General features: G+C 43.0%; 1 protein-coding gene across 1 annotated transcript in view; it reads right to left on the bottom strand.

Moving 5' to 3' along the window:
* Nucleotides 1–3,131: 3,131 nt before the first annotated feature.
* LOC109912948 (probable E3 ubiquitin-protein ligase HERC4) overlaps nt 3,132–13,992 on the bottom strand; it is a 75,211-nt gene continuing 64,350 nt past the window's right edge. Inside the window, exons 22-26 of the mRNA XM_048612601.1 lie at nt 13,451–13,457; nt 11,527–11,612; nt 8,696–8,879; nt 5,863–5,962; nt 3,132–4,696 (exon numbers count right to left, since the gene is read on the bottom strand). Coding sequence (XP_048468558.1) covers nt 4,482–4,696; nt 5,863–5,962; nt 8,696–8,879; nt 11,527–11,612; nt 13,451–13,457 — 592 coding nt within the window. The 3' untranslated portion in view covers nt 3,132–4,481. The remainder of the gene's footprint in view (nt 4,697–5,862; nt 5,963–8,695; nt 8,880–11,526; nt 11,613–13,450; nt 13,458–13,992) is intronic.

Raw genomic sequence — 13,992 nt, 5'->3', positions numbered from 1 at the left:
CCTGGAGGTTATGGTTATTTTTTTCATGGCATGTGAGTGGTGCTGGCAAAAGGCCAGCACATGTTATCCATCCCTAGTTGCCCTCAGGGAGGTGGTGGTGAGCCTTTTTGAACTATTGCAGTCCACCTGGGGCAGGTATGCCCATATTACTGATCACATGGACCCTTAATAACCTCCACCTCCCAGAACACTACACCCCTCCATTGGCTCCTGGATATTCTACTGTTGCAATGGCCCACCTTCCCTTTGCTGTTTGGAAAATGAATGTGCTCTTCATTAACCAATTGAATAATCCCAAATGTCATACAATCAGCCTTTTTTTCTGCATTCCAAATACTGCTATGATTAATAACCAAACAAGCATAATCAAAGAATTCTTGAAACACTGTTTCTTATCAAGCTCATTTTTTTTCCTTTATTCATTAATGGGATGAGGGCGTCACTGACCAGGCAGCATTTATTGCCCATCCCTAATTGCCCTAGAGAGCAGTTCAAAGTCAACCACATTGCTGTGGGTCTGGAGTCACATGTAGGCCAGACCAGGTAAGGATGACAGTTTCCTTCCCTAAAGGACATTAGTGAACAAGATAGGTTTTTCCCGACAACCAACCATGGATTGATGGTCATCATTAGATTCTTAATTCCAGATATTTTACTGAATTCAAATTCCACCATCTGCCATGGCAGGATTCAAACACAGATCCCCAGAACATTATCTGGGTCTCTGGATTAACAGTCCAGTGATAATACCACTAGGCCATCGCCTGCCCCAGCTTGGTTTTGCTGATAGCCACATCCTGGAGTTAGTCTTTGATCGTCAGAAATCCTAGTCAATCCTGTAAAGGCAGGATACTGTGGATGCTGGAAAACTGAAACAACAACAGAAAGTGCTGAAGAAACTTGGCAGATCATGAAATATCCCTGGACAGAGGAATAGAATTAACAACAGTCGAAAGATGTGCAGGGTAGATAGATTGGCCATGCTAAATTGCCTCATAGTGCCCAGGGATATTTAGGTTAGGTGGGTTAGACATGGGAAATTAGGGGTAAGATAATGAGTCTGGGTGGGATGCTCTTTGGAGGGGCGGTGTGGACTTGTTGGGGCGAATGGCCTGTTTCCACACTGTAGGGATTCTATGATTTTGAGTGCAGTATGATTCTTCTTCAGAACTGGTGCAGGTCAATCCTGGATTTTTGGCAGCTCTTGAAGCAGATTGACTGCGGATATACGCAGGGTATTTGCTGGAGAAATGAAAGACTCAGTGGGTATTTAAGAGACGGTGCAACATTGAAGCAAACAAGCAATATCCTAGCAACATCCTCTACTAGGAGGAATGTTGGAAGAGTAACCACGGTTTAATAAGTAATGGCAGGCTTTGATTTATAAAATGTAACAAAGTACTCCATCAATGCCGATCATTACTTAATAAACAACCACAGTAGGGTGGAGAATGTTGTGCTCGATAGACTTTCTCTACTTCTTTGATCTCCACCAATATACGGAAGCAAAACTAAATTTCAGGGCAGAATTTAAGACTAGGAATGAGAGATTCAATGTTAGTGTAATGCCAGACTGGGAACAAACACTGAGTGTGAGCATCCTGGGGAACACGGATTCATTTACTTAATTCAAATTAAATGACGTGGATATATTTTATTGATGAAAATTGATGAGTGTCAAGTGCATTCCTATGTTCTTGTGTAACTCATAATTTGTTCTTTTAAGCTCCATGGGGAAATGATTTCAATCAATAATTAACGTTTTCTAATTAACAGCCTCTGTGAGGACAGAAGAAAAATGCTTTTCTGTGTAGTTTCTGTTTAACAAACTGCCAGAGCCTAAAAACCAGTTCCACTTCTTGGATGCTTTTAGGCACAACATGAAGGCCCTAAACATTGACCTGTACCTTTGGGAGACACAAGGCAGAGGGAAACGAGGATGTCTCCTGTGGGCTGGTCTGGGCCACCATGACAACTCTGTAGCTGTAGCAGCTTAACACCAAGCCTCAACATCAGAATCAAGAGCCCACACAATACCCAGGACCATCTCAAATTCAGCCCTTCAGGCATATTCTACTTCCAATGGATCGGTCTCTCCATCAGCAAACATGCACCATATGAAGCTGCTCACCCCAGCACGTTTATCGTGGGTCTATCCTCTTAGGCAGATGGAAGGATGTCAACAATAGGTGAGGAGGAAGTTGTTTTATTGAAACAAGTAGCAATTTAGCAGATGTGTGATGGCCACTTTATAAAATGAATGAAATGATTTTCTACAATACATATTGTATTCACACTGACGAGCTGGATGAATGTGATTGGTTTGGAGTTTGCTTTCAGTCACAAAGGAACAATACTCACTCTTTACCTCCAGGAAAGTGGCCCAAGGAGAGACATAGCTGAAGATATGAACAGATCATCTAATCCGATAAAAATCGAAAGAACTGCAGATGCTGTAAATCAGAAACACAAACAGAATTTGCTGGAAAAGCTCAGCATGTCTGGCAGCATCTGTGGAAAGAAATTGGAGTTAATGTTTCGGGTCAAGTGACCCTTCCTCAGAACTTAGTGTCAGAACTGAGTTTTTCCAGCAAATTCAGTTCATCCAATCTGTTGTCTGCTTCGGTGGCACCCTCTACAGGTCACCTACGAGCAAAGGCTCTTCAACCAGTCATCATCAAGAATCCTTACTAAGACACAATCTTCCAACCAGGAATTAAAACAAAATGATAAATTACATTAAAATCATGATAGAGACAGTAAAATTGGTTGGTATACAGGTGGTGTTTAAAAGAAGGTAAAAAGTATAAAATGTTTTGAAATATAATGTGGAACATTATTTTCTTCTCCGGGAATGAGATTCAACACTTGACATATTGATTTTTCCAGGCCAGAAATGTTGATCAATAGTCATTATCGCTTCTTATGCCTTTAAAACCTTACTTACTCTTAAATACTTCAGCCCTGACTTTTTCAGCATTTTATCGTGCAAGAGTGATGGAGAGTTACTCTACATTCGTGCTGTTGTGGTGCTGTTGGTGCAGAATCTGTTGTTGGGGACAACTGAGAACTGTGCCCTGTTTTCCCTCTGTTAGATCACTCTTTAAAACCTACCAGTTTTACCAAGTTTGTGGTTATCTGACCGAGGATTTGTTCCATGGCTGTACGTCATAGTTTGTTTTGTAATGTTCCCCTGAAGAGCCTTCGGATGGTTCTTTACTTTAAGGGGACAATAGCAACAAATTGCTGAGGCTCAAATGCACCAGGATATCTAGCCGTCCCACCTACTCCAATCCCACAACCAATTAGTGGGAAAACACCACTTCACAAATGTTGGAGGTTGAAACATTATCCATTCCTTCTTATTCTATCCAACATACAGTCTATGAACATGATGCCACCAGTATCCTGAGCAGTATAAAAAGACACATGTTTAAGACTGACTTATTGCCAGAGACATTATGATAGTTATTGCCTTAAACCTGAAACTATAATCATCTTAATCTCCTTCAATTACAGTTTGTTAACTGCTGATGTCACATCCAAAATGTGAATAAATTAAGAGCCAATCAACTAAAACTATCAACTATATATGTTCATAGAAAGGTGAAGTTTTGAGGTCAATGTCTTAGGCAGAAATTTAAGTATCAACTTTTACAAAAATACTGTAATATTTTTGAGATATTTATGCAGTTAATTTGGGTTAATTTGCAGTATCTTGTACAGGATTGGTTATCTAGGAATGTCCGATGATCTTGGTGTGTTGCTATTGGTACCACCAGGTGAATCCACAGAATCACAGAAGTGTTATGTTACAGAAGCAGGCCATTCAGCCCATCATTTCTGCTCCAGCTCTTCAAAGAGCATCATTAACTAGTGCCTTTCTCCTGCTTTCTCCGTGATTCTGGTATTTCACAGCCAGACAGTTGTGTAGTTTAGTTCTGAGCTGGGTGCGGGGAGAGGGGAGTGGGGAGGGTGGGTGGAGTGGAAGAGGGTATTAGGGGGATGGGGGTTACATTGACAGATCTTTCCGTTGTGGTATTGCCTCATCAGGGAGCGCTGGGGTTTGGCCGCCTGTAGTACCCATTTTACCAGAGCATCTGTTCAAGCAGCTCCAGGTGGACAAGCTGATCGACACTAGGGCTTTCCTCAGACAGTGTCTCCTGCCTGTCTTTTGTGTAGGTGAGAGTGCAAAGTGAGGGTCTTGAAGGATCAGGGACGGGAGCAGCTGATGGTCGATAAATCTTGAAAAACCAAAGTTGATGCTTACATGAAGCATATGAAAAATTATGACCTTCTAAACCAAAACCTTACAGGTCACTTTTTATATCAGGTCAATGTTTACACAGGTGTAAATGGTAATAAGAGGTTGTGGTAGAAAGGATGGGGATGAGCCACTGTGTAGATTCAATTACTGTGAATTGATGACCAATAAGAATAATTATAGTCAAAATAAAGAAATGTCTTCTGAAGATTTGTCATTACTGTATGCCAAATTTTCTACAGCATCCAATTGCACGCAGGAATCTCTCCTTCAGAATTTCCATACTGCTGTACTTGGGCAGATCCAAGATCATGTTACAGGTGTGGGCAGCTGGGAAGTACAAATCGGGATCATCCTTTGGGACATGCACGATAGTAATGCTGAGGTTCCTCATGCCACCAACTGGAATCCTGTCACATCCTGTTAGGAAGGCTGAGCAACAAGAAACAAACAATTATTAACATTGTCAACAAAAGTGCTGGCATTCCTGGATCATTTCCTACATAGGATTCTAAGACTCCCCAAAGCACTTTACAATCGAGGAAGTAGCTTTTGAATTGCAGTCTCTGTGTAATGTAGGCAGCCAATTTGCATGCTGCAAGCTCCCACTGATAATGGCCAGATACTTCATTGTAAGGATGATGATTGAGGGATAAACATTGGTTCGAACACTGGGGATTTTTCACCCTTCTGAGAGGCCAGATGCGGTTTCGGTTTAATATCTCATCAGAAAGCCAGTGCCTCTAACAGTGCAGCATGGCAGTTGTGATTTCACTGGGATGCTTAGGCACCTGGATTGAGAGATGAAGCCTCAACATTCCGACTCAGAGACTGTTATTTATTGATCTAAGATTGATACAGATAAGAAAGCTAGATGGCATAAGAAAGTGAGGAAAGCAGGGCTTGACAATGGGCAATGCCAGGAGCACTGGTAGTTTGGGTTGGCATGGGTCTGAATTTATTAACAGGATGACAGTGCTTTAGTTAACAGATGTAGCCATGATGTGGTCATAGCTGGTGAATGGGAAAACATTCTGGATGGTTGTAGACCCAACGACGACTTAAATCCACAGCATTCCTGTCTAATCTAAACCCTATCCCACAAGCTAGGCCCAGTCTCCCTGATCTGCATCCTCACTCCAATCTAGACCTTGTCCTACTATCTAGATTCTCTCTCCCAATCTAGATCATACCTCCAAGAATGATACTCCAGTCTCCCAAGCAAGCCCATACCCCCCAATCTAGAAACCATCCTAATCCAGTTCCTACCCAAATCTAGACCCTACCCCAATCTAGATCTTGACCCTATCCAGTCTACCCTGCCACCCCCAAATGGATCCTAAAGCTCCCCTCCTGATTAATTATTCCTTTAGATCACTCACTCCCTTGTTGATTACAGTTGTCAGGCCAGAGTCTCCAATCTGGCTGACTATGGCCTGAAACAGAGAATTGTTTTTACTGAGGTGATTAAATTTGATGGACCCCCTGGCAAATCCATTCTGGTTGGCTTTCCCAGCTATTGATTGTCTCTCCTCTCCCTTCATGGCCCAGTTGTTATCAGAGCTTCTGTAACTCTGCAAAACAGCAAATTCACTCACCGAGAAAATGTTTCTTTGCTTCCTCTGTCAGTCCGTGAAACATCTCCCAAAAATTTGCAATGGATTTGTCAGCCTCCACGTATCCATGGTACTTTGTGTTCTGTCAGTGCGTACACATGAAGTGGAATCATCGTTGTGCACAGAACACGGTATTACAAAATTGTCACGCAAAAATACATATCATTCCACAAAACAAAATGTGACTTTGGGTGTCATCAACAATATTTTTTGTGTTTGTTTTAATTATTTCAGGAACACAGGCATCACTGCTGGGCCAGAATTTATTGCCCATCCCTATTTGCCCAGAGGGCAGTTAAGAATCAACACATTGCTGTGGGTCTGGAGTCACAAGTAGGCCAGACCAGGTAAGGATGGCAGACTGCCTTCCATGAAGGACACTAGTGAACCAGATGGGTTCTTACAACAATTGACAGTGGTTAAATGGACACTATTAGGTCAGCTCTTTATTCCTAATTTTTTAATTGAATTCAAATTTCACTATTCCACCATCAAACTCTTTTCCCCAGGACATTAGCCTGGAGTTTCTGGATTATTAATCCAGTGACATTTCTAAAACACCATCACCTCTCCTATTAATGTAGCAACATGTCCCATTCATAGCAGAGTGATCAGAAACAATTTGATACAGAGTAACTTAAGGAGCTCCTCAGATAGGTGACATGATCAAACAGGTATGTTTAAGAAGGATCTTAAGGAAAGAGAGAGAGTTAGAGATATCTAGGGAAGGAACTCCAGAACTCAGAGCACAGACGACTGCAAAAATAATCACCAGTGGGAAAATATTGGGAACGCTCAAGAGGGTGGAGTTAAAGATTTGGGGAGTGCTGACAGTTTGGAGGTTACAGGAAGGGACAGTATAAGGGTTGGGGAGTCAGGTTGCAGCTGTACATGACATTGGTGAGGCCACTTTTAGAATACTGCATACAGTTCTGGTTGTCCTTCTCTAGGAAGGATGTTTTTAAACTTGAGCAGGTACAGAAAAGTTTACAAGGATGTTGCCGGGACTGGAGGGTTTGAGTTATAGGGAGAGGCTAAAATGTCTGGAATTTTTTTCACTGGTGTGTCAGAGGCTGAGAGGTGACCTTATAGAAGTTTATAAAGTCATGATGGACATAGATAAGGTGAATAACCAAGGTCTTTTTCCAAGGGTAGATGAGTCCAAAACTAGAGGGGCACAGGTTTAAGGTGAGAGAGGAAAGATTTAAAGGGGACCTAAGGGGCAACTTTTTCACACAGAGGGTGGTGCGTGTATGGAATGAGCTGCCAGAGGAAGTGGTAGAGCTGGTATAATTACAACATTTAAAAGACTTTGGACAAGTACATGGATAGGAAAGGTTTAGAGGTATATAGGCCACACAAAGGCAAATGGGACAAGTTCAGTTTAGGACACCTGTCACCATGGACGAGTTGGACCAAACGGTCTGTTTCTGTGCTGTACTGGAGGGCTTGAAAGCAAAGATGAGAATTTTAAAACTGGACTAGGAGCAAGCATGAGTCAGTAGCTACAAGGGTGATGGGTGAACAGAACTTGGTGCTAGTTAAGTCGTGCAGAAAGTTTGGGATGACAACATTACAGAAGGTAAAATGTTGGAAGCTGGACAGGAGAGTTTTGAAATAAGGAAGTTTGGAGGTAACAAGCGTGGGGATGAGGGTTTCAGCAGCAGATAAGCTGAGACTAGCAATGTTAAGGTGGTGGGAATAGGCAGTTTTGGTGTTGGTGGAAATATGTGGTCCAGAATTCGCCACAGGGTCAATTGAGCACCAGTTGTGTTCAGTGATGTTAGTTATGCCTCGCAATGGACAGACGATATACCTTTAAGAGACATGCTCATGATGTCATCACCATATCATGGCATGTGACCTCATGGTATAAAGCCCTCAGACCCTATCTTACTGATGCCTCCTGAAGCATAACATTTTGAAGGGATTGTGCTGCAGGCTATCTGAATTGCTAGCTTGAGTTCAGAGTTACAGTGTATATCTATAGACACAAGGTTCATTGAATTCTTCAGTACTATGTGACCCTCAGCCCATTCGTATATTACAGGAATTAACACAAGAACCACTTCATGATAATTATCAACTATCACACTATGTCACATCAAACAGTCAGGTTCAGGCTCAGGCTCAGACAGTTGCCGGGAAGAGGCATAGAGTTTGGGCGTCACGGTGGCTCAGCGGTCAGCACTGCTGCCTCACAGCACCAGGGACCCGGGTTCGATTCCAGCCTCAGGCAACTGTCTGTGTGGAGTTTGCACATTCTCCCTGTGTCTGCGTGGGTTTCCTCCGGGTGCTGTGGTTTCCTCCCACAGTCCAAAGATGTTCAGGTTAGGTGGATTGGCCATGCTAAATTGCCTGTAGTGTCCAGGGATGTTTAGGTTAGGTGGGTTAGACATGGGGAAATGCAGGGGTAGGGGGATGGGCATGGGTCTGGATGGGATGCTCTTCGGAGGGGCAGTGTGGACTTGTTGGGCCAAATGGCCTGCTTCCACACTGTAGGGATTCTGTAAAAGTTGGTGATGAGGCAATGGAGTTTATAGTGAGGATAGAACAAAGGCTTTGACTTTTCTGTGAATTAATTGGAGGAAGTCATTATGAGGCTGATGAGCATGGAGAAAGAGACCAGGCTTTGGCAGGGGTTGGGGTTTATCAGTGGTAGATCCCTGCAACACTGCCACTGGGACATCCCATATCAATCTCACTTTGCGCACCTAAGGCAGATTTCCAGGGAGATAAAATGAAATTGCCTGTTTGCCACAAAGAGATCACAACAATGCTTAAATACGCAAGGTGCAGGGAGATAGCGACTCACTTTCTCCAGCTGATGCCAGTCATAATTGGTGTTTCCATGAATCACAGCCATCAGCTCAACTGGCAGAAAAATATCGACAGCCGGCAGTGGGCAAGCCCTTCGAAATCCTTTTGCAAAGGCTTTAAAGTGTTTCTCTACTGATGTGTTAAACACATAGTCGATGTAGGAATCAACAAACTGCTTTCTGAAACAGAGAAATGCAAATAGAGCATCAGTTGAACTGTAATGGAATCAGGCATCAAGAGGAGGAAGTGCATATTTAGGTGTCATAAGTTTAAGCGAGTCACTAATAAATCAAACAGGAAGTTCAGGAGAAAGGTCTTTACACAGAGAATGATGAAAATGTGGAACACGCTCCCATAGGAACTGAGTCAGGGAAGTAGTTTGGATGTATTAAAGAGAAGCTGGGTAAACACATGAGGGAGAAGGGAGAATGAGGAGAAGCTATTGGATTGAGATAAAGCTGGGTAAGAGAAAGCTCATTGTGGGCACAAGCATCAGTATGGACCAGTTGGGCTGAATGATCACATTCTCTGCTGTTGACTCAGTGTAACGTGATGTAAAGTTTCATGCCAATCTAAAGATGAAGTTAACGTGGTCCCACTCTCTCATCAGATAGATACAACTTGTGGTGGTTTAACTTGACGGTCACACACTTCAGAAAGGAGTGAGGTTAAGAAGAGTCCTTCATGGTAATCATGGCCAGTGTGGGAATTAAACCCAAGCTGTCGGTGTCATTCTGCAATGAAAACCAGCCATCCAGCAACTGAGCTAACCAACTCCCTCAGGCCCATGGGCACACCTCAGAACAACAAAAACCAGGTAGGTTTATATGTTGCATGTAGTGACACACAAGTCCCAATCAGAATGGAAATGATTGCGTCATTTCTATTATCAATCACATCTCTAAGTAAAGTGATTGATTTTATTATCTCATCGTAGGTCAGTTCTGACTTTAAAACTTACATGTTGCTGTGTAATTGTGCAATAGTCATTACATTGTGCTGGAGAAATACTCCCACTATTAGAGATAGACTCTGCAGTGGTTTCTGTCATGACCTCTGTTTGCTATAGGTTGTGGATGCTTTGTTTAAATGGACTTTGTGCTAAGGAAATGGATTTTTGATGTGAGTCCTGTGGTAAGAGCTGCCTCACTCTAACTCATTGACTGCACAGAGCTGTCAGTAAAGACTTGGAAATTTAATGTCAATCAGTCAGGGTAAATAGCTCTGAAATGCCTTAAGCGTTGGCAAAAAATATCAAAAACAATATCAAAGTTTTTTGGCTTGAACTCAAGATGGGTATGGAAGGCTTGAGTTATAAAGAAAGGCTGGATAGGCTGGGACTTTTCTCACTGGAGCATAGGAGATTGAAAGGTGGATAAAATCATGAGGGGTATAGATAGGGTAATGTAGTTGTCTTTTCCCTAGGATGGGGGATTTCAAGACTAGGGGGCACATTTTTAAGGTGAGAGGAGAGATTTAAAAATGACGTGAGGGGCAAACTTTTTACACAGCGGGTGGTTCGCATGTGGAATGAACTTCCTGAGGTAGTGGTGATTGTGGGTACAATTACAATGTTTAAAAACATTTGGACAAGTTCATGAGTAGGAAAACTTTGGAGGGATATGGGCCAAAAGCAGGCAGGTGGGACTAGCTTAGTTTGGGATAATGTTCAGCATGGACTGGTTGGACTGAAGGGTCTGTTTCCCATGCTGTATGACTCCATGACTCTATGCTCAACACCATCTAAAAAAAGCAGCCCATTTGATTGGCACCTTATCTAACACCTTTGACATTCACTCCTTCCACCACAAGACGCTGATTCGCAGCAGTGTGTACTATCTACAAGATACACTGCAACAACTCATCAAGGCTCCTTTGACAATACCTTCCAAATCCACGATCACTTCCATCTAGAAGGACAAAGGCAGCAGATACATGGGAACACCACCCCCTTCAAGCCACTCGCCATCCTGACTTGGAAATATATCACCGTTCCTTCAGAGTCACTGGGTCAAACTTTGAACTACCTCCCTAAGGGCATTGTGGGTATACCTACAGCACATGGACTGCAGTGGTTCAAGAAGGTAGATCACCCCCACCTTCTCAAGGGGCAATTAGGGATGGGCATTAAATGCTGACTTAGTTTGTAATATCTTCATTGTTAATTTAATTTTTAAAAATTGTATCAGGACCCAGAATCACAAGAATACCAAACTTCAAGGGAACAACAATTTATGCAACATTACAAGACAGTTCAGTTTCATTGGCAAATGGACTCTGAGTAGGAAAGGTGTTGTCATGAGGAATGCTGCAGGGAACAGTTAACTGCCTTCTCAAGTTGAAAAAGGCTTATGCAGTCAGTATGCTGCCTGTTGCAGACAGTCCAAGACATTTGCCCGCTATACCTGAGGCTGAAACAGGGCCCAACAAAGCTATTCTGTGGAATAATGGTTACCCTTGATCAGATCATTGCTCACTGTCTATTATGTAAACTCACAATGGTCCCAAGACCACTATGTTCTGTCCTGGAAAGTGGCCAGTCCATATCAAATTACCCTGGAAGGGTAGAATGTTTCAAAAATGTGAATGATAGGTGAAGCTAGCTGTATCGCTATGCAGTAGCAATGTGAGTGCATTTTTCACTGACAGGATGCTACCTACCACGCAATGAGGAATGGGGTTTGTGAATTTGACTGCTTTGAAGATAGTGCATCCCAAACACTCCCGAATCAAACAGCCTATCTCCCTTCAGCTGTGCTTCCCATGAAGCATTTTGACATGTCCTGAGGTCATGGAAGTCTTTTTCTTACCAAAAGGAGTTCTTACCTGTTCTGTTTTGTTACAGGAATGTTTTTACCATTGGGAATAAGTTCATGTTCAGTAACTGATCCATCAACCATTTCTCTCCCTACCTGAAAGAGACAATGCCAACAAACTGTGCTAAGTATCACTTTCAGTGTGTTATGGTAAATAGGAAACAGATTCAGAAGCGATTTTATCACTAGAGCACCAAGTACATTTGTACTAAGATTCTCGGACTCCAACTGCACAGGGATATTAGCACATTGGTCCTTTGGAGAAATACAATCATAGCCTTAGTTGTAGGCCTGTTGTAGTAAAGTGACACCTAAATCAGTATCTTTGGGCATGGTCTGTTGGAGCCTTTAAATAGACATCTCTTGAAACATTATGGAGAATGATGTAATTGTCAGAAACATCAAGCCACCCTTTATAGTTCTCACCCAGTTTGCTGAAAGTGCAAATCAGGTGGAGATATTGGAGGAAGGGAACTTAATCAATAGTTCCCTCTCTACAATGCAGCCCAAAAGCAAAGTTGACCTCACTTACTTTTGATTGGTCAATCCTCTCATTCGAATAAAGATGAATCTGACAGAAACACATTGAAGACGGAACTTCACAGCCCTGCTCTCTCAGCCAGGAGATCCATCCATGTGTCTGAATTCCCTTTGCTCGCCTCATCCCTCCCTCTTTCTGTCATCTCCTCCAGTCCAAACAACCCATCAACAGCTTTGTGCCTCAACTACTTCCTTGATCTTGGATTGCTCCGTCACTTCAACCTCCTGAACCTGTGCTTCTCTGGACCTCTCCTTCTCACTACCCCTCCTCTCGTCCTTTATGATGTTCTGTAAAACCTATCTCTTCAATTGAGCTCTTGGTCACCAGTCCTGACAGCCCCTTGTGCGACTTAACATTGAATTTTGTTTGATAATTGCTTCTGTGAAGCACCTGGGAACTTTTTAAACCTCATTAAAGGCATCATACAAATGTAAGTTATTGTTACAGCCCAGAGTAATAGCTTGGCCACAGGTAGATGGACCAGGGGCTTGCCAATGGACCAGTTAATACATTGAACAGCCTGCTTCCGAAACAGTGCCAGAGAACTGGCAGCCACAGAGTCATGTCTGATCCCAATGATCGGTGGGTGTCGACGAGCTCCCTCTCACCACCAACAAATCCCCACTTTCCTCCACTAACCTCCATAGAATTGGCAGCTCTTAGAGAAGGTCCCAGAATTTCCAGCAATTAATAATTTTATTGGTCAGTGCATTGACTATTGGAGCTGGAAGGTCATGCTGCAGCTGTACAGGACATTGGTTAGGCCACTTTTGGAATACTGCATTCAATTCTGGTCTCCCTGCTATAGAAAAGATGTGAAATTTGAAAGGGTTCAGAAAAGATTGACAAGGATGTTGGCAGGGTTGGAAGGTTTGAGCTATAGGGAGAGATTGGATTAGCTGGGGCTATTTTCCCTGGAGTTTCAGAGGCTGAGGGGTGACCTTATAGAGGTTTATAAAATCATGAGGGGCGTGCATAGGGTGAACAGCCAAGGTCTTTTCCCTGGGTGGGGGAGTCCAAAACCAGAGGGCATAGGTTTAAGGTGAGAGGGGAAAGATTTAAAACGGATCTAAGGGACAACTTTTTCACACAGAGGGTGGTGCATTTATGGAATGGGCTGCCAGAGGAAGTGGTGGAGGCTGGTACAATTACAACATTTAAAAGGCATTTGGAGGGGTATATGAATAGGAGAGGTTTAGAGGGATATGGGTCAAATACTTGCAAATGAGACAAGATTAATTAAGGATATCTGGTTGGCATGGACTGAAGGGCCTGCTTCCATGCTTTATATCCCTATTACTCTTCAGAAAGCTGCTAGGAATCAAAAACTCTGGAGAAAACTCAGAAGACTCTGGCCCCCACTTCACTTTCGAAGGTCTGCATTGCTCATCACAGGCTTGCTGCAGGGAAATACCAACTGGTTACATGGGTGTTTTTACTGGTGGTGGAACGTAGTTAAAAGAAAAGCAAATACAAACATCATGGTGATTTTGGTGGTGGGAAGGTCGCTCAATTGTGTCTGATAATACTTCTGAGTAGAGAAAAAATACTGAGAAGGCCATGAAAATTAAAATGTAAAATATTTTACAACAAAGATTGGTTTTAAATCTATTTGGCTGGGGTAGTTGACTGGGTGGGGCGTTCAGAGACATGGGATCCTTTGTTGATAGCTCCAGCACTATGCCTACTATGGAGGGGATTGTGCTAAATTCCTCATAGGGTTAGGATTGTCTGGGACTCTCCAAGCTCAAAGCCCAGGACACTGCCAACAGCAACCCCAGAGACGAATCATAGAGACTTTCAAATAGATTGTATCAGAGATAGTAGGAACTGCAGATGCTGGAGAATCCGAGACAACAAGGTGCAGGGCTGGATGAACACAGCAGGCCAAGCAGCATCATAGGAGCAGAGAGGCTGACGTTTCGGGCCTAGACC

This window comes from Rhincodon typus, chromosome 1, assembly GCF_021869965.1.
Source record: "Rhincodon typus isolate 14 chromosome 1, sRhiTyp1.1, whole genome shotgun sequence".
NCBI classification, from domain to species: Eukaryota; Metazoa; Chordata; class Chondrichthyes; order Orectolobiformes; family Rhincodontidae; genus Rhincodon; species Rhincodon typus.
Note: the sequence above shows the minus strand (reverse complement) of the source record. Positions and strands in the feature narration are given on the sequence as shown.